Here is a 22,305-nt window from a genome sequence, read left to right on the forward strand (position 1 = left end):
GAACATAGGCAAAACACTCTCCGACATAATTCACAGCAGGATCCTCTATGACCCACCTCCCAGAATACTGGAAATAAAAGCAAAAATAAACAAATGGAACCTATTAAACTTAAAAGCTTCTGCACAACAAAGGAAACTATAAGCAAGGTGAAAAGACAGCCTTCGGAATGGGAGAAAATAATAGCAAATGAAGCAACTGACAAACAACTAATCTCAAAAATATACAAGCAACTCCTGCAGCTCAACTCCAGAAAAATAAATGACCCAATCAAAAACTGGGCCAAAGAACTAAATAGACATTTCTCCAAAGAAGACATACAGATGGCTAACAAACACATGAAAAGATGCTCAACATCACTCATTATTAGAGAAATGCATATGAAAACCACGATGAGGTGCCATTTCACGCCAGTCAGAATGGCTGCGATCCAAAAGTCTGCAAGCAATAAATGCTGGAGAGGGTGTGGAGACAAGGGAACCCTCTTACACTGTTGGTGGGAATGCAAACTAGTACAGCCACTATGGAGAACAGTGTGGAGATTCCTTAAAAAACTGGAAATAGAACTGCCTTATGACCCAGCAGTCCCACTGCTGGGCATACACACCGAGGAAACCAGAACTGAAAGAGACACGTGTACCCCAATGTTCATCGCAGCACTGTTTGTAATAGCCAGGACATGAAAGCAACCTAGATGTCCATCAGCAGATGAATGGATAAGAAAGCTGTGGTACATATACACAAAGGAGTATTACTCAGCCATTAAAAAGAATATATTTGAATCAGTTCTAATGAGGTGGATGAAACTGGAGCCTATTATACAAAGTGAAGTAAGCCAGAAAGAAAAACACCAATACAGTATACTAACGCATATATATGGAATTTAGAAAGATGGTAACGATAACCCTATATGCGAGACAGCAAAAGAGACACAGATGTATAGAACAGTCTTTTGGACTATGTGGGAGAGGGCAAGGGTGGGATGATTTGGGAGAATGGCATTGAAACATGTATAATATCATATATGAAACGAATCGCCAGTCCAGGTTCAACACATGATACTGGATGCTTGGGGCTAGTGCACTGAGACGACCCAGAGGGATGGTATGGGGAGGGAGGAGGGAGGGCGGTTCAGGATGGGGAGCACGTGTACACCTGTGGCAGATTCATGTTGATGTATGGCAAAACCAATACAATACTGTAAAGTAATTAACCTCCAATTAAAATAAATAAATTTATATTTTTAAAAAACTAAAAAAAAAAATCAACCTCATAAAAACCAAATATACAAAAAGAAAAAAACAACTAAGTTATGAAATTAAGTTTAACAAGAGATTTTTGATTCCAGATAATTTAACTGGCTCACCCTTAGGAACACTATGATTAATTACTTTATAAAGAAAAACAGCCCTTTTTGAAAGCTTCTTTATAGAAAAAAATACTGCTTAAAACTTGGACCTAATCCATTTACCAATAAGATGGCCAATACAAACTATCACACAATTTTTTTAAAAAACCTGAAATAAATGAAGCATTTCAAAACAAGAGTATATCAAAATAGAAACTATAACATAGGTCTATTAAACACTACGAAATTAGTTGTGGACAAATTACATTTTTAATGAAAACTTCAGTATAAAAACTATATTGAAAAATCATTCCCATAAATAAGGATACTTCTTAAAAACAGTAAATCATTATTTAAACTATCAGAGAACTTCTAAATACTTAAAATAATTTCAGAGATGTGCCCAAAGCTCAAAACTATATTTCACACCACTGTTTTTACACTCCAGAATTTTCACAAATGTCATTAATAAAGTAGTATCAAATTCAAGTCAATAAAACCAATAATTTAAAAAGCACTGAGATAATCCTAACCTAACTGCTGTTATCATTTTTATTTAGCACTATATTTAATTCACTAATATTTTGTGTTCAAGATAAAATGTTGCTTTATTGTAATATCCTTTTAGGTTTTGATATTAAGGTTATAAAATGATCTCTCTTTTATTCTGAGGAAGAGTTTCTTTAAGATTGAAGCTATCTTTACCTAAAATCTTTGGAAGACTTCACAAGTGAAGCCATCGTGACCTGGAATTTTCTTTATGAAAAAATGTGTCACTATTAACCCACATTCTCTTTTATACTTAAAAGTTCCTTCAAGTTTTTCTAATTCTTGCTATGCAATTTTTGTTACATTTTTCAAGTTATCAATTTCTAAGTTTCTAAATTTAGTGTATAATATTGGTCATAATTTTAATATTTGTGGGATCTCTATCAATGCCCTTGTTTAATTCCTGGTACTAGGCCTTGTCTCCTTTCTTTCTTGCTATTACTAGAAATCTGTTAATTTTATTAGTCTATCTGAATAATTACATTTTGGCTTCGTTAATTTCTCTGTGTTCTCACCTATAAACCTTTTATTTCCATGTTCCTTGGGTCTAACTTGTTCTTTTCTAATTTCTTGAGATGGACAAAATGTGGATTATAGGTTTTCCTTCTTTGTAGTTGGTATAATTGAGGCTAGAAATTTTCCTCAAAGCATAGCTTTAACCAGACCCAAAGATTTTTAAATGTTCATTTTCTTTCAACTGACATTTTCTAATTTTATCATGACTTCTTCCCTGACTTGTCGACTTTTCAGAAATATATTCCAAAGCTATAAAAACTTGAGAATTGCACGGCTATCTTTTTATAATTAATTTCTAACTTCATTCCACTGTGTTCAGACAGAAGGAGTTCAATCATCTAACAGCTGTTGCAACATTTAATGGCTCAGCATGTCAATTTTGGTAAATGTTCCATGTGTGCTTGAATATGTATTTCAATTTACAGTTACAGCCGTAAGAAAGTAAGTAGTCTGTATTAAAATTAACCTTCCTGTCAAACACAACTACAAGAGCTAGACAAAATATATAAATGAATTGTTTAAAGGCACTGGAAAGCAACCAATATAGGCAAGATTTGAGGAATTACAATTCCTGAGAATAGAGGCAACAATATGAGATCCACATTCACCCTAGAATTTTCCCTGAAGACTACTGGAATTCACAGTGCAGGCAAAGTGACTCCTTGTAGAAACCACCAGTCCTATCTAGCTCAGACAGATACTGAGTTCATTGAATCTAAAGCAACTGGGACTTCAAGGAAAAATAATCATAGAGAGCAGGGAACTGAAGAAGAGAAAGCCAAAAGAAATCTGCATTCAATCTTCCCTTAAGAAGTCTGACAACTGCTAAGCTTTGCATATACAAGGCAAGACTCCAAGAAATCCAGAAGAAAGCAGCAGCTGGGGTGCTAATGAGCTAAGCAGATATTGTAGCAACTGTACAGTGCTGAGGAAACAAAAGCTGGAATTCAGGAATGAAGTGGTGTTGGCAAACACCCCAGGTTTTCAGTTAAGACCCCAAAAGGAACAAGAAAAAACTAAAACATATCAACTTTAATAAAACCTCAAGGCAAACCCTGACAGGATTAAGGTGCTCTGTTTGTTCTCTTATCGCCATAAAATAAATACATTTTTAGAAAAAGCCCTTGTAACCTTTAATACACAATGTTAAACATTCAATTAAATATGTGGCATACTAATAAAATAACTGAATAATAAACGAACAACAAAAAACTGAAAATTCCCCAAAAATGTTTTTCAAAGTAATAAATCTATGGATAGTTCAGACATTTTACTTCTCAGACACAAAATTTCTAAATAGCTGTTATTAATATATTCAAGAAAATATGGATTAGACATACACAACAGAGGATTAGTGCAATAACTAAAATACATATCAATAAAAAGTTTCCAGACTGAAGCATTGGAATGGAAAAGAGAAAGCATTATTTGTCAGACGTATCAATTACATAAAGCTAACTAATCAAGTTGTTTGGATTTTTAAATTTACTGATCTTTAACTATATGTACTATCAGTTGAGATAGTTATGTTAAAATCTCCCAGTATAAATGTAGACTTTTTTCAATTTTTCCTTTCAGTCCTGCCTGGTTTTGCTTTATATGTTTTAAAAATATGTATATACATGTGTATATCTAAAGCAACTTAGAATTACTTTATCTTTCTGATGAGATGACCCTTTAGTACTGAAAAAAAAAAAATCTCTCTTTAAAATGCTTCCTGTCTACTCCATTTTGTCTGGTTATTCTAAAAATACTAGTTTTGATTTGAATAGGATATGTATAGAGTATCTTTCATCTTTCTCTTTTTCTTTTGACTTTTCCATGTCTTCATATTGAAGGTATATCTCTTGTACGTAGAATACAGGTTTATTTTTAATACAGCTTTATAATTTTTGTTTTTAAAATTTAGTATTTAGACCATTTACATTTAACGTAGGGACGGATACAACTGCATTTACTTCTAATACACTACAATTTGCTTATTTGTCTTATCTGTTTTGTGTTTCTTTTTTCCTCTTCTCTGGTTTTCTTTTGGATTAATCAAAAGGATTATTAGTTCAACATTCTTTTACTCTTCTTTTTTTTCCTTGAGTTCATAACACATCCTTGACTTGTATCTAATACAAATTATTTTGTAACTTCCTAGATAATGCTAGATAATACTAGATAATGTAAACTCCATTTTTCTGCTCCTATCTTTTGAATTATTGTCATAAATTTTCATTCTACATACATGTCAAGCTCCACAAGACATTGTTCCATACAGTCAATACACATTTAATGTTATCTACATGTTTACTCCTTCCAGTGTTCTTCATTCCTTCATGTATTTCTGGGTTTCTATCTGGGATTATTTACGTTCCCCCTGAAGAACTCTGCAGCATTTCTTTTAGTATGTCTGCTAATTACAAATTCTTTCATTTTTTATTTATCGAGAATCACCTTTATTTCACCTTCATTTTGAAGGTTATTTTTGCTGGATGTAGAATTCTATCTTGCCAGTTATTTTCTTTCAGCACCTTAAAGATCTCATTCCACTTTCATCTGGCTTTTATCTGCTATGAGTTTACTGTTGCTCCTTTGTAAAGTCTTTTTCTAAAACTCTGATTATTTGCAAAGATTTTCTAGTTGTTTTTTTTTTTAGTATTTTTAGTATATTTCATCTAGATGAGATTTATTTTGTATTTTTCCTACTTGGAGGTTTACAGCGTTTCTTGAATATAAGACTTTATGTCTTTTGCAGTTTGGGAAAATCTTCAGTGATTATTACCTCCTCAAATGTTGCTTTTGCCCCATTCACTCCATCCCTTCACAGACTCCACTTACATGTGTGCCTCTTATGCTCTTCTCTGCATTCTATTTCTTTTCTCTCCATGATTTAACCTCAGTATTTTCTACTGACTTAGAATTAATTCAATACTAACTCTCTTAAAATTTTAAATCTATTCTAACATGTGCAACCACATTAGCTGCTTTAAGAATTTCACTTATCTTTCTGGATTCCTCTCTTACAGAGCACTGTGACCATGAAAAAGTCTGGATTGGTTGCTCCCTAGACATGCACACAGCAAACATCCTGGGATCACCACCACAGAATCATTACCTTTGCCTCTTCTCTGTACTGGCTTCCCTCTAGTAGCAACAGTGTCAATGAAGTTAAAAAAAAATGTTAGGACCTTGCATGTTTGAAAATGTCTTTAATCTACTCTCACATATAATGGATAATTTGGCTGGACATGGGATTTTAGCTTTGAAATTATCTTCCTCCAGAATTTTGAAGACATTGTTCAATTTTCTTGTAGCTTCTAATAATTCTGCAAAAGCTGATTTTTTTTTTATTGATTCAGAATCAATTCTGATTCTTGGTCAGTTGTATATAAACTGATTTTTTTCTATTTTAGAGCCTCTCATCATCTGTATTACTCATAAATTTCCCAACAAATTTTTATGTCACTCTACTTTCATCCATTACATTGGACATTTAATGGATGGCCTTTATGGTTAAAAGCTTATTATCATCATGTTAAACAAAAGTTTCTTTAATTATTTCATGACTTCTTCCTTTATCTTTCTATAACACATTATTCAAATAGGGGATAGTCTCATTAACTATTTTTATAAAAGAAGACTAACACTTAACATCTTAAAATACTAATCATCTTATTTCCATGAAAGTCTTTGAGTCAGGAATCTGAAGAGCGTTCAGTTTTTGTGGGGGAGGTATAGGAGGGTACTCTACTCATCTCCACATGGTGTCAGCTAGGATGATTCAACTGAAATCAGAGAGTTCATGATAGCCTCACCACATTCCTAAAGTTTTGATACTAGTTACTGACTGAGATAGTTCTTCTCCTGGCCACTTTCTCTTCATATGGTCTTTCATTATTCACCAGCCTATCGTGGGCTTCTTTATAGGGCAGCTGGCTTCTAACAAGGAGAAAACTGACGCTGCAAGAACTCTTTACCAGCTAGGCTGGGAATTTACTAAACGTCACTCTAGATACATTCTATTGATCATATCAAGTCACAGGACCAACCAAAGACTTATGGGGAGAAAAACAGACTCTACTGCTTGATGGTGGGAGTGGCATGCATGCACGTGGGTGAGAGAAACTGCCCAGACCCACTGTCACAACCGTCTGCCACGATTCACAGCCAGCTTTCAACTGCCAAAGTCTTCCAGGACTACCAGACATTCATCCAATTACAGAATTGGCCTCAAAGACTGGTATCTCGTGATCTATACCAGATCTGGATGAGTTACTCAGGTGTGGGTTCTCTTGATCTGGAAACCTCACAGTTCAGGAGGAGGAGAGGGTTTGAAGAGGAAGAAAGATTGAGGCGTCTTAACATTATGAATAGTCTTTCACTTAACGTCTTTATTTTCAATATAATACTCCCATCTTTCAATGTAGCTGGTATCCCTCAGGTCAAATACTATCTTTTGTACCTTCTCAAGAGAATGAACCTCCAATATTTTGCAGGGTGAGTGAGATACATCTACTCTCATCCTACTATTCAGAGTAATGAAGAATTGAGGAAGATTCAAGATTTTCTTCTTAACTTATAATCTCTATCTATACTTTCACTTCCAAAGATACCTGCTCACACCAATTTCTGATCTTTGGGAAGTTATGTGGAGCAAACTGGATCGCTTGACACTGACAGTTGTGCCTACTCTCAGAGCTGAGGATTCAGCTAGCTTACTCAAATGTCACCACTGGTCTTTCTACTTTCCAACTTTTCAAATTTTGCTCATATCATCTCTTCTCCTGTCTCTTTTTCTTTAAGTCCTTCCATATCATTTCAGTTGAGTTTGGGGAAAGAGTAAGGTAACTGTTTGTGCTCACTTTGTCATCTTTAACAAAAATCAATTTTATAGCATATTATTAAAAACTCAAGTATTATAGCTACTGCAGTTATAAATTAAACTTAAGTTATACACCATAATTCAGTGCACAGTTCAGTTGCTCAGGTCTAACTCTTTGCAACCCCAAGAACTGCAGCACGATCAGGCTTCCCTGTCCATCACCAACTCCTGGAGCTTGCTCACAGTGCACAACAGTGCATCAAAACCCCGAAATGGAAAACTAAAGTGGTCAAAACCAAAATTCCCTGGTACATTAACAATATTATTTTTCAGTTTAGTCATAATTAAGATCAACCATTTCACTTCAACCAAATGGGTCACACTCATAAATACTGCTTTAAACAAAACTATAATACATCTGTAACATCTTACAGAAAAACCCAAATGAACATTTTGGCCAACCCAATATAATTCCTTGTGGTTTTGATTTTTTAATGCATTTCTCTCAGACTCTTTCAAGATACAGACACTAAGCTTTATGTTTATACATTTTCCTACCTTTTCCTAAGAAATAATTCATGCCTACTTTCAATCTTCTACTTTCTCAACAGAGAAAGCACAGGCAATATAGTCTATAAAAGTAAGGCATATATTTGAAACAAGCCAATACATCTTACTGAGACCAAAATGGAAAAAAACAACACAATATCAGTAATGAAGATGTTGCATTACCTTTGTTATATCCAATAAAACATTTATGAAGCAAAAAGCTCCAAACAGATCTTTCATCACAGAGCAAAGAAAGCAGTATTCTCAAGTTGTCTCTAAGTCACAATACAAATTCATTATTTCTTACTATAACTCTAAAATCCAAGTCTCTAAAAATGTATTAAAAAAAATCTACCCTGGGGCTTCCCTGCTGGTCCAGTGGTTAAGAATCCACCTTGCAATGCAGGGGCCACTGGTTCAATCCCTGGTCCAGAAAGATTCCACATGCTGTGAAGCAACTAAGCCCACGGGCCACAAGTACTGAGCACATGGGTCACAACTACTGAAGCCCGTGCACCCCAGTGCCTGTGCTCTGCAACGAGAGAAGTCACCTCAATGAGAAGCTTGCACATCACAATGAAGAGTAGCCCCCCAACTGGCCACGACTAGAGAAAGCCCACACACAGCAATGAAGACCTAATACAGCTGAACATTTTTAAAAATCCACCCTGAATTCATATAGAAAATCCCTATGGAACACATAAAGATGGGTCTTTAGAATAATGGCCCTTCTATTTATTTTTGATCTTTAGTTATTCTGATGGTATGGAAAACAGATACATGAGTAAAGATAAACAGGATATTATTTCAGTATTTAAATTATTAATGAATGCATTTAAATAGTATTTAAATATTAATGAAGTACTGGCATGATATTTTAAAGTAGAGGATGAACTATGTATTTCTTTTCTACTTTAAGTCAAAAGAGTTATAAAGGATCTTAATAAATGAATTGACAAAAGACATCATTCTCAAACTTGAGACTAGAACAATCTTGCTAAGTTTTCATATAGTTTTTAAGATTATTTTATGATTTTAACTAAGGCAAATTAACATCACAGAAATGATGCACCCAGATAAATATATAATGCTACTATGACCAATTTCAAATAAAATAAATAGATCCACATAAATCCACTTGTCTACTGCATAAAAAGGTTGATTTAAAACCACTTGCCATTTCTGCGGGAAGGCTTCTGCACTGCCACTGGTGGGCAAGACGGGGCAGGTGCTACCTCCGAAGAAGCAGTGGAGCCTGTATGATGAGCCTTTACCTTGTCAGCCCAACTGACCCCTGTGGGAGCCAGACGTGGGGCAGCCACTGTGCCAGATGAACCCCTATGGAGAAAAGTACTGAATTTAATAAATCAAATATATGTTAAAATTTTTAATATATACTTAATATATTTAAATTTTAAATGAATTATATGTGTGAATGTATATCCACACATACAGGATAACATACTATCATAGCAACTTAAGGCAAATATAGTCATAAATATCCTGGACTAATACTTCATTAGTTCAGCAAAACATATAGTACGGGAACAAACATAATACAAAAGCTGTCACTAGTTCAGTTTAAAAGAAAATCTCAGTGAAATGGAGAATCATAAAAAATATGCACATATACCTGCACATAAACCCTTAACTTTTTATTTTCATTTAAAACTCTTCTCTATTAATAATATAAATGTCCATCAATTTGACCATATATCAACACAGGCACTATTCAAACAGGGCTTTTCATGTGTATTATTTCTTACATGAACCTCAAGTAGGATGCCTCATTGACAATGCCCAATTTTGGGTTTTTTTGAATGGAGTGATAATTTAGCGACACGTATTAAATGAGAACGCAATTCTTCTCAACTTTAATAACCTCTCCAGGCTTTTATAGTGGTCCCTTCCACTCCTCATTTGACGGCAAAACTTTACCAGTTCACTTTATCAAAGCTTCCCAAAAACTCATCCTAGTTTTCACAGAAATGACAACTCATTTTACACTCACATTTTAGTGGTTTACTTAACATTTAAGTTATGAGTTAAAATACAGACAACTTAAATAAACAAGTTTGGTAACTAACTGCAGAGTCTAAAGCATTTAACTCAACCAGTAAGAAGAGAAGTGAGTATATATACTAAAGTCAGCCTATAAGCCACAGTTTTTCAGCATGCTTTATTATCATTTTATGATGGTAATAAAGGGTGTCAGTTAATTCAATGATACAACACATGAAGATCAATAGGAGAACGTTATCATGCAGCATTAAAGACTTTCAGTGTTAAAATAAGCCATGCACCATACAAGACTCTCTGCACTACAGACCAATGGAATGCATTATAGGGGAATTTCTCTTAAAATGGTGCTTGAATATACAAACATTTGCTTTTATTTGCTTATATATCTTTCCCCAACTCCATTAAAGTTCAATTATTATAAGCCTCCAAAGTCTATCAACCTTCACCTAGGGCAATACTATCTAATAATCTCATTTAAGGCAAAAAATTGATTCTACTGAATAACACTTAATGAGCTCTTACTAAGGGCTGAGTACAATGCTAGGTGCTTGGGATACAGAAAATATGACAAACATCTTGCCTTAAAGAAGGTCATAATGTAAGAGCAAAAAATAAACATTAAAAACTTTAACACACTGAAAATCTAATAATAATATACACATATGCAAGGCCCAGCAGTAACAGGAGATGAAACTGACCATGAACATGGAGACAGGAGCAATGAGAAGCCACGAAGAAAGGGTAAGTTTTAACCGAACAAAGATAACTGACCAAGCAAACTACTTACTGACCCTGACACTACGAACGTTAAGACTCACTCTAAAGAACTAGAGTCCAAACAGATATTTATTTTTAAAAGAGAATTTTGCTATGGAAATTTAAGGAAAACAACAGTGATAACTTCCACGAACAACATTATAGCTGCCAGAGGTATCAACAGCATTTTGGGCAAACAGGGGCTAACTTCAAAGGCAAAGATGGAGAATGAGAAGTCCATGGGGGGCTTTGAAAAGTTCTAATACATTCTGGGAAATCAAGAATACCACACACATGTGCTGGGTTGTGTGCAAACTCAGGAAAGGTCTGAAACAGCCCTAATCTCTCACCTCTGACTGCCCTTGAGGCTCTGAGGAAGCAGGAATTGAGAGCAAAGTTAGAATTGTAAACTCCAGAGCACTGAAGACATGGTGATCACACATAAAACTAGAAAAGAGCTAGGAGATTTAATGGTTCAAGGCATTTAAGGAAATCTCTGTCAAATCATTAGCTGACAACTAAGATAACTAAGAAGAGACTTCAGTGACTACAATAACAAAGAACACAGACTTCAGAAGACTAGTTCAAGAAAGTCACTATAACAAACAAATAGTAGCAAAACCACCACCACTAAACAGTGACAACAAATCCTGGAAAGTGTAGCAATCTGATCTCCAGAGCTATCACACTATACTATTTAAAATATCCAATTTTTAACAAAAGCCATAAGACATGCAAAGAAACAGGAAGGTATAGCCTACTCATGGACACACAAAAGAAAAGCAACCAAAACAAGCCCTGAAGGAAGCTTGAACGTTGGACTTACTAGACAAAGACTTTAAATGAGCTATTATAAATATGTTCAAAGAATATTTAAGAACAAAACACAACCACATCTAAAAATAAAGTATGAGAAAAATGTTTCACCAAATACAGGGTATCAATAAAAATTAAATCAAATATGAAAAATAATCACAGAGCCTTTCCTAGTGGTCTAGTGGCTAAGATTTTGTGCTCCCAATTCACAGGGCTCAGGTTTGGTCCCTGGTCAAGGAAGTAGACTCCAAACGCCACAACTAAAGATCCCACAGGCCACAATGAAGACTGAAGATCCCACATGCTGCAATGAAGACCTGTTGCAGTCAAATACATAAACAAATAAATACTTTAAAAGAATTACATAGGTGTTCTGGAGTTGAAAAGTACAATAATGAAAATGAAAAATTCACCAGAGGGGCTCAACAGCAGAATTAAGCTTGCAAAATAAAGAATTAGCAAATTTAAAAAGAGGTAAATTGAGACTATCTAACCCAATAAACAGAAAGAAAAATGAATGCAGAAATTTGAACAGAATCTCGAAGACTGTGGAACACCATCATGAGTAACACAATCCCAGTATGAGTGGGATTTCCAGAGGAGAGGAGAGAGAAAAACGGACAGAAAGGGTATTGGTAGAAATAATGGACAAAAACTTACCAAATTTGATGAAAAACATTTACCTACAAATCTAAAAAAGTTCTAGAAACTCCACACCTAAATACATCATAATCAAACTATTGAAAACAAAAGACAAAGAGAGAATCTTGAGAGCACCAAGAGAGAACTGAGGTATCTTATGAAAGAGTAACACCTTATATCTCATCAGAAGCCATGAAAGCCAGAAGGCAGTGAGAGGACATAGTCAAAGTGCTAAAACAGAAACACTCTCAATCAAGAATTCTATGTACAGCAAAACTATCCTTCAGAAACCTGAAAGATAAACTAAGATATTCTCAGATAAACAAAACCTGAGAAAAACTTCTACCAGCAGACCTGCCTAGTAAGATATATTAAAGACAGCTCCAGTTGAATGATAGGCCACTACACAGTAACCTGAATCCACATGAAGAGATAAAGAGAACCATCAAAAGTAAATAACTACGTAGGTAAATACAAAAGACAACACAAACTTATTTCTTCTTATAACTCTTTTCTTCTCTTATGTGATATAAAAGACAACTTCATAAAATAGTAATTATAAAACTGTTGATAAGATTATAATGTATAAAGATATATTACTGTCCATATGGCATATAATACAGTTTATGATATATTTAGGTCATCTGTTGTGAAACTGACAATTCATGCTACTAATCATTTAGCATGAAATACGTTTCTGAGTTTTAACTTTGGGATCCTGTTTGAACATAAAATACTTCCTAAAAGTTAAAACTTTACTCTCCTGGATTTTAACTTTTTATTCAAACATAAACAAAAACATATACAAGGATATATTTATAGTGAAATGCAAGTTTTATAATACAAGTATATTGTCCACAAAAAATTTATTTACTATAATGTAAGCCTTAGTAGCCTTTTTTGAGTTCATCTCACCCAAAATTTAAGCTTCTTCGAGCATTGGATGTTACATTTATTCTATCTGTTGACGGACTTGGAATCACATGACGTCCTGGGGACATCTTCTTTACTTCCCATGCCAACGAAGTTGGTCTGCCAATTCAAGACACACAGAAGATTAAAAGAGAAAAGAGGCAGTGGCAGTGGTGGTGGTGGTAGGGTAATCTCATCTTTTCTCTTTGTTGTTAAGTGCATGAAAACATAAGCAGATCACAACTTTTCCTTGGTACACTGTCAATCAGAAAGTTATTTACCATATTACCAGTAAATAATTCCAGATGATGCATGGTCCAGGATTTTCCATCCACTATAGCAGGTTATGGGGTTACAAAGACACGACATAAACTACTTATATTTTAAAAGCTTCCATACACCCAGCTAAAAACACATTAAAAAGGCAATGGTACTAATTTTGGCTACTTGTATCCAGTATTGTTGGAGAGTTAAGAGTGTAGGGCAGAGATCAAGACAGACAGACAGTGCTGAGGGTTAAACTGAAGAATACACATTCATCCTCTACCTCACCCACAAGAGCAACATCATACACATTTCACTGTTCTTTGCTAGAAAAGCTAACTATTCCTCCTTCTTCACTGGCCCCACACCAATCAGTTGATAGGATGCATAATCTCTACTTGAAAAAAATTTCCCCAAGCAGTATCTTCTCTACCCTATGCCCTCAATCAGACCTCCATAACTCTCCAAATCTCCTAGCCTCTTACTCTTTATTCAATCTAGTGACTGTGATTTTTTTCCTCTCATTAAAAAATGATACTAATTACTAGAAAACAAGAAAATTCATATAGATGTTTATCCAAATAAAATCTAAAGCTTTTGATAATTTATTGCCAAATCATATGGCAAATAAAATTTGATGCATGAGATGATGAATGAAAGATGGATAATGCCACCTACAGGAAATTAAAGGTTGCTTTTTATATCTGTGAGCTCCCTCAAGAGGCAGAGAGAAGAAATGCTGGGAGTTCTTAAGGTAAAAAAAGTTGCCTCAGGGATTTCTCTGATGGTCCAGTTGTTAAGAATCTGACTTACAATGCAGAGGACATGGGTTCTATCCCTTATCAGGGAATTGAGATCTCACATGCCTAGAGCTCCTGTGTCACAACTACTGAAGTCCATATGCTCTGGGGCCCACACCTTGCAACTGGAGAGTCTACGTGCCACCATGAAAGATCCTGCACGCTGCAACTAAGACCCACTGCGGCCAAATAAATAAAATGTATTTTTTTAAAGTGTTGCCTCAGGTATATTTTTGAACCATGATGCCTGGATAGGCATAGCTGTTAAGCTTGGAGTTCGCCTCAGAATCTTTCTCAATACAATCTTCAACATAGCCACTGCTAGCCTGGAGTTTGCAAGCAAGAAAAAAAAACTAGTTAACTTCTATAATGTATTGACAGTTATATTACAGACCTTTTTTGGATACAAGGAACAGAAACTTCATTAAGCTAAATAAAAAAGAAAATAAAGATTTATAGAAAGGATATAAACTTAACAAGGATAAGGACATCCTCAAGGTGGCTCATGAGGATTAGGTATGGAAGAGGCAGGCTTTAAAGCAACACTCTCAAACTCTGAAAGACCAGATGATTTCCCTAATTTCTGCCCTCTCTGTACATCTTTTCTGTTTTCTCTGAATCTGATTTCCTCTGCTTATCTTTTCAAGGGCAATACAGTCACTAACTCCAAATCAGCATGATGATCTGGTTCAACCCCACTAAAGAATGTATCCCTCACTCCCACCCGATCTAATCACCTATTATCCAGGGGTAAAGGTGAAACTGCTTATTGCAAAGACAACCAGTTTCCTTGAATTTGGTTTCCTGGGAACCAAGACTTCCTGGATTTGTCCCTTGGGATTCCTTCATTCTCTTGGTTTCCCCCTGGGGTTGACAGACTAGGACGGGATAAAAGATGCCTTCTCAACAGGACAGCTCCACTCACTGAGACTGAACTAAGGTTAAATCCAAGGAAAACAGCCTAGGCCTGTTTTCTCCAGGTAAAAGTGCATCACTGTAGCTTCATGTGAACTGACCCACTTTACAAAAGTTCAGGCTTCACTTATAAGTCTAAACTAAATAGCAAATTGTTCTTTTGCCTGTGCACATAACCAAAATACTAAATACAGTTGGATTATCCGTCTCTGGAATATGTCTTGGCTCTCCCTACTGCCTTTCCTCGAGCCTGAGTAGCCAGCATCTAATCTATAAACTATATTGCTGAATCGCAACCTTCCCACACTACAGTCAGAAAGATCTTAAAAAAAAAAAAAAAAGTCTGATATGTAATTTCCTTACTTAAAAACCTTTATGGCCCAAAATAAGCACTAAAGTTTTTATCACGTCTACAAAGTCCTACATAATCTGGTCTCAGCCTACCTCTCTAGGTTCATCTCATGCTACTCTTTCCCTGTTCTATTCACTCCAGCCCTGCTAAACTCTGAACTCCTGGACTATTCTGTGCTCTCCTGCACCTCCAGGATATCCTATACTGTCACCTCTACCTGGGATTACATTTTTCTTTTCTCCTTGTCAAGCTAACTGCTTCTTGGTATTTCTGCCTCACTGAAATATAAGCTCCTTGCGGGAAATCCTCCTGGGCTTAACAAACTGGTTGATGGTACCTTTTATTATACTCGCAAAGTATAGTATGTTTCTTTGGGATGACTCTCTGTACACGGGTAAGTATTTAACCTCAGTGTTTCCTGTCAATGCACTGTGCACTTCATGAGGGCAGGACTGTGTCTGTTTTTCTTCATCACAATAGTCCCAGAGCCTGGCACAGGGACCGATTCCAGATGAAGGTGTGCTGTGTGCAGCTCCCCAGCGTGCTGATTCCAAATGAAGGTTTCTAAAACAGCTCTGATCTTTCATTATTCCCCTAATCTCATCTATTTTCCTCACTGCCTACTACCTTAAGAAGAAATACTATACTTTTCCCTACTTTACTGTCACTTCGTATGCACTCTGAACTGCTATAGCTGTCCTTAACCCCTTCATTTGAAAGGCCAACTTTATTAAAATCCATCACATTTTTTAAACACTTCTACAACCTCCTCAAAATCTTTCCTGATCTATTCCCCAAAGGAGATATGACTGTCCTCTGAACACCTTTAATATTGACAATTTTTTCATAGTAATCAGTTCTATTTTATCCCACCCTACAAATTCATGAAAGTAGTAAGTGTATCTTACTCAGCAGTTACATTTCTGTGCAAGATAACAAGTGCCTTGCACTAGTAGGTACCCAATAAAATACTTGTTACTGAACTTGAGAAATGCAGCTCCCAACTTTTAGATTTAGGCAAGTTTCCAGTTAAGCTGAGGTCAAGTTCATTGTCAATTTTAATAAATGCTTTAGAATCTGCCAGCTGCTATAAATATAAAGACCAGAATTCATTACCTGCTTTGAGCATCTGTCTTCTCTAGCTTTTCCTGAAGTTGAATCCAGTCAATTAATGCTTTGAAATCTCTTACATAGTTATCCAGCATCATCAGCACCTCCTAATTCAATACAAACAACAAATATTAGATTCCATTCTGAAACTAAAGAGCTTCAAGAAAAAAAATTTTAAAGGACTTAGGAATTAATAATTTTTACACTAATACTCCTCATTGATGAAGCAGCAAAACCTACCGATATCTGGGGAGTGGGGGGTTATTTTCATTCTGTTTGGTAAGAAATAGTGAAGCTCACAATCTAAAGACCAAGAGATGGTATTGATATTTCTTCTCAAGACTTTCTTAACTGAATATTCTTTTAATCTTTTTATTGCTATATTAATAAACAGAAAAGTACATGAAACATAAATGTACTGATAAATTATTTCAAAGTAAGGACTCATGCAACCACCATCCAAGACAAAAAATTTAACACTATCAGTCTCTAATAAAAGTTCCCTGATGCCCCCCTCCAAATCACTGTTCCAAAGTAACCACTGCTTTGACTTCTAATAATTTTGCCTGATTTTGAAATTCATAACATGAACTCATAGACTATGTATTATTTTGTGGTTTCTGTCATACATTTGTTTATTGGATTCATCCATATTGCAGAATGTACCTGCCATTCACTTACTGTCATATTCCAAGGTCACTACTGAACAGTATTCTATTAACATTTACTTACCCAATTTACAGTTTATAAAAATTTATTGGTTGGTATTTATTTTAATATTTATTTACCTAATATTTACACAATCTAATGTTGATGCACACTGAAGTAATTTCCAAATTTGGGATATTACAAGTTATATGCTATTACTCATGTACATGTTCACTGCACATATGTATTATTTCTATTGAGTGTAAGAGTATAATTGCTGAGTCACAGAGTAAGCCTATGTTCCACTTGCATACACAGTAACAAACTGTTTTCCAAAGTGGTTGCCACACCCAGCAGCAGTGTATGTGAACACTACTTGCTGCACACCCTCATCTATACCTGGAATTTCCATTGTGGGTCTTCTTTTTGTGTTTTTAACCTGAGCCATTCTGGCTGATGGGGCTGTAATGGTTTCGTTTTGGTTTTAGTATGTGTTTCTCTGATTATTAATGATTCTCAGCACTTTTTCATATGCTTATCAGCCAACCTCTTTTTGTAAAGTGTTTTTTCAAGACTCATCCTGTTTTTCTAGTGTCTTTCTCTTTTTGATGTGCAGAAGAACTTCTTTTGGATATGTGCCTATTGTCGATTATATGTGCAGCACATATAAGCTCACCTTTTCACTCTCCTAATAGAATGGAATGTTTTGATGAACAGAAATTCCAAATTTTAAGGTGGTCTAATTTATGACTGTTTTATCTAAAGACTGATATTATTTGTGTCATTTTTAAGTGTTCTTTTCCTATCACAAGGTCAGGAAGATTTCTCCAAAATTATCTTTTAAAGCATGAGTCTGTTTCTATGGGATCTCTTCTATTACATTGGTCTATTCTTATACCAGTAGTAAATTATAATGCATTGCTACAGCTCTAAAATAAATCTCAAAACTTAGTAAATTCTCCAACTTTATCTTTGACCTCAAAGTTGTCTAGGCTAATTCCGCCCTTTTTGCATTTCCAAACAAATTTTAGAATCAGCTTGTCAAGTTCCCAAGGGTAAAAAAAATAGAATTTTAATTGCATTTGCATTGATTCTATAGATGAACTGAAAGAAAACTGATATTCTTATAACATTGTTTTTCTAGTCTTTACAGACCTATTGTTCTATATATTTACCTTACTCAGTGTGTCTCAATAATGTATTATATTTTTCTGTGTAGAGGTCTTACATATCTTTTGTTAGACTCAACCCTAAGAATAAATGGTAGTTGCTTTAAATTTTTTTTCAGTTAATGTTGATTTTCCTGGATCTCCTAAGTGTGTTTATGTGTGTGTGTATACATATACATATATATGTGATCTGTAAATAATGACACACTTATTTTTCTCCATAAGTCTCATATCTTTTATGTCTTATTCTCTTATTCCTGTGCTAGCCCAAGGCTGAAAAGAAATAAAGACAATGGCTTATCTTGTCTCATTCACAATTTCAGAAGGAAAGCTCTCAACATCTCACCATTAAGCTTGATGTTTACTCTAAAATTTTTGGAAGATTCCTTATATCACTAACAATATTCCCTGTTATTCTCAGTTTACTAGTTTTATCATGAATGGGTGCTGAATTTCACAAAGTATTTTTCCAAAATCACTGACATGATCATATGATTTTTCATCTTCACTCATCTAATCTGGTAAATAACATTAATTTCACATTCAAATGTTAAAGAAACATTGCAGGACTGCAAAGAACTAACTTGATTGTGATGTACTGTCCAATTTTCAAATCACTAGATTCAATACGTCGTTATCTGGTTTAGGACTTATGCATCTGTACTTCAGTGTGGCCTATATTTTCCTTTCTCATAAGACTTTTGATTATCAAGGTTATGCTGAAAAGAATTCCCTATTTCCCTATGTTCTAGAAGAATTTGCATAATATAGGCTTTTTTTTTCCCCTCAATTTTTACTGAGATATAATTCACAGACTATAAAATTCACCATCTTAAATTATGCAATTCAGAGCTGTGCACCATATATACACAGAATTATGCAACTGATTCCAGAACATTTTCATCATCCCCCAAAAGAAACCTTTAGCAGTCACTCCCCATTTTCCCTTTTCCCCAGCCTTTGGAAACCACTGATAACCTTCTATATCTATGGACTGGCCTCTTCTGGACATTTCATATAAACAGAATCATATAATATGTGGTCTTTTGAGGTAGCTTCTTTTAGTTAGCATGTTTTCATGAGAAATGCTGGGCTGCTTGAAGCACAAGCTGGAAGATTGCCAGGAGAAATAACAATAACCTCAGATATGCAGGTGACACCACCCTTATGGGAGAAAGTGAAGAGGAACTAAAAAGCCTCTTGATGAAAGTGAAAGAAGAGAGTGAAAAAGTTGGCTTAAAGCACAACATTCAAAAAACTAAGATCATGGCATCCAGTCCTACCACTTCATGGCAAATCGATAGGGAAACAGTGGCTAACTTTAATTTTTTGGGCTCCAAAATCACTGCAGATGGTGATTGCAGCCATGAAATTTAAAGATGCTTACTCCTTGGAAGGAAAGTTATGACCAACCTAGACAGCATATTAAAAAGGAAAGACATTACTTTACCCACAAAGTCCATCTCGTTAAGGTTAAGGTTTTTCCAGTAGTCATGTATCGATGTGAGAGTTGGACTAAAAAAGAAGGTTGAACGCTGAAGAATTTATTCTTTTGAACTGTTGTGTTGGAGAAGACTCTTGAGAGTCCCTTGGACTGCAAGGAGATCCAACCAGTTCATCCTAAAGGAGATCAGTCCTGACTGTTCATTGGAAGGACTGATGCTGAAGCTAAAACTCCAATACTCTGGCCACCTGATGCAAAGAGCCGACTCATTTGAAATGACCCTGATGCTGGGAAAGGTTGAAGGCAGGAGGAGAAGGCGATGACAGAGGATGAGATGGTTGGATAGCATCACCAACTCAATGAAGATGAGTTTGAGGCTCTGGGAGTTGGTGATGGACAGGGAGGCCTGTCCATCACAGGGAGGTGCTGTGGTTCATGGGGTCGCGAAGAGTCGACACGACTGAGCAACTGAACTGAACTGAACTGAATGTTTTCAAGGCTCATCTACCTGGTAGCATGCATCTGTACTCCACTCCTTTCTATAATTAATAACTGTGTAAACACAACTTTTATTCACTTTCAGTTGATGGATATTTAGGCTGTTCTCACTTTTTGCCTATTATGAATGCTGCTGCTGTGAACATTCATGTATAAGGTTTTCTGTGAACACATGTTTCTAATTCTCTTGGGTGTATAAATGGATTTGGGTTTCCTGGGCCATATGGTAACTCAAACATTTAACATTAACTACCAAAATTTTTTCCACAGTAGCTGTACCATTTTACATTGCCACACTAGCAATATGAGAGGGTTGCATCTCCTTCAATCCTTACCAACATTTGCTATTTTCTGACTTCTTGACTCTAGTCAACCTAATGACAGTAAAGTGATATTATTGTTTTTATTTGATTTTCCCTGATGACTAAAAATGTTGAGCACATATTCATGTGCTTATGGATGTTTGTATATCATCTAAGCAAAGGTGTCTATTCAAATTCTTCGTCCATTTTTTAACTGGGCTATTTGTCTTTTTTATTTTTGGACTGCGTTTTTCATATATTCTGTATATTAGATTTATCAGACATATGGTTTGAAAATATTTTCTCTCATTCTGTGAGCTGTGTTTTCACTTGTGAATGTCCTAATAACACATACAAGTTTTAAATTCAGATGAAGTTCAATTTACATGTTTTTTATTTGGTTACTTGTGCTCTGGGTATAATATTTGAGAAAGTATTGCCTACTCCAAGGTTACAAAGATTTACATCTATGTTTTCTTCAAAGTTCTATAGTTTTAGCTCTTACGTTTAGGTCTTTGATCCATTTTCAGTTAAATTTTGCATATGGTGTGAGGTAGGGACCCAAATTCATTCTTTGTGTGTGGATATCCAGTTGTCCCAGCAACGTTTGCTGAAAGGCGATTCTTTCCCCATGAAATAGTCTTGGCACCCTTGTCAAAAAAGACAGTGACCAGGGCTTCCCTGTTGGCATACTTGCCAATGCAGGAGACATGGGTTCGATCCTTGGTCCTGGAGGATCCTACATGCAGTGGAGGAACTAAGCCCCTGTGTCACAACTATTGAGCCTGTGCTCTAGAGCCCGGGAATGGCAACTACTGAAGCCACATGACGCAGCTACTGAAACCTGTGCACCACAGAGCTCTTCCTTTCTCTGCAGCGAGAAGCCACCACAATGAGAAGGCTTCACATTGTGAAGAGAAAGCAGCCTCCACTTACTGCAACTACAGAAAAGTCTGCTCAGCAACAAAAACCAGAATAGCCCAAAATAAATAAATAAATAAAAATATTCTAACAAAAAAAGTGACCACAGATCTTATGGATTTGTTGCCAAGATCTCTATGTCTATCCTTAGACATATATCTATATGCCTATCCTTATCCTGGCAACTCATCATTTTGATTATTATAGCTTTGAAGTAAGCTTGAATTCAGGAAGTGTGGGTCCTCCAGCTCACTCAGATTTTACCAACTGTTCCACTACTGTACTTTTGTTGTTGTTGTTCAGTCACTAAGTCATGTCTGATTCTTTGTGACGCCATGGACTGTAGTCCACACCAGGCTTTCCTGTCCTCCACTATCTCCCGGAGTTTGCTCAAACTCATGTCCATCGCAAAGAAGGCAATGGCAACCCACTCCAGTACTCTTGCCTAGAAAATCCCATGGACGGGGGAGTCTGGTAGGCTGCAGTCCATGGGGTCACAAAAGTTGGACATGACTGAGCGACTTCAATTTCACTTTTCACTTTATGCCAAGAAAGGTCCATCTAGTCAAAGCTATGGTTTTTCCAGTAGTCATGTACAGATGTGAGAGTTGGACCCTCAAGAAGGCTGAGCACTGAAGAACTGATGCTTTGGAGGAAATGAAGCACTGAAGGAAATGGCAACCCACTCCAGTGTTCTTGCCTGGAGAATCCCAGGGATGGGGGAGCCTGGTGGGCTGCTGTCTATGGGGTTGCACAGCATCGGAGAAGACTGAAGCAACTTAGCAGCAGCAGCAGCAGCACGTCCACTGAGTCAGTGATGCCATCCAACCATCTCATCCTCTGTCGCCCCCTTCTTCTCCTGCCCTAAATCTTTCCCAATATCAGGGTCTTTTCCAATGATGCTCTTTGCATCACGTGGCCAAAGTATTGGAACTTCAATTTAAGCATCAGTCCTTCCAATGAC

General features: G+C 35.9%; 1 protein-coding gene across 1 annotated transcript in view; it reads right to left on the reverse strand.

Annotated features, from left to right (window-relative positions):
* SCAPER (S-phase cyclin A associated protein in the ER) overlaps window positions 1-22,305 on the reverse strand; it is a 353,763-nt gene that overhangs the window by 301,700 nt on the left and 29,758 nt on the right. Inside the window, exons 4-6 of the mRNA XM_052659727.1 lie at window positions 16,366-16,466; window positions 12,922-13,038; window positions 8,948-9,108 (exon numbers count right to left, since the gene is read on the reverse strand). Coding sequence (XP_052515687.1) covers window positions 8,948-9,108; window positions 12,922-13,038; window positions 16,366-16,466 — 379 coding nt within the window. The remainder of the gene's footprint in view (window positions 1-8,947; window positions 9,109-12,921; window positions 13,039-16,365; window positions 16,467-22,305) is intronic.

The sequence above is a fragment of the Budorcas taxicolor genome, chromosome 21 (assembly GCF_023091745.1).
Source record: "Budorcas taxicolor isolate Tak-1 chromosome 21, Takin1.1, whole genome shotgun sequence".
NCBI lineage: Eukaryota > Metazoa > Chordata > Mammalia > Artiodactyla > Bovidae > Budorcas > Budorcas taxicolor.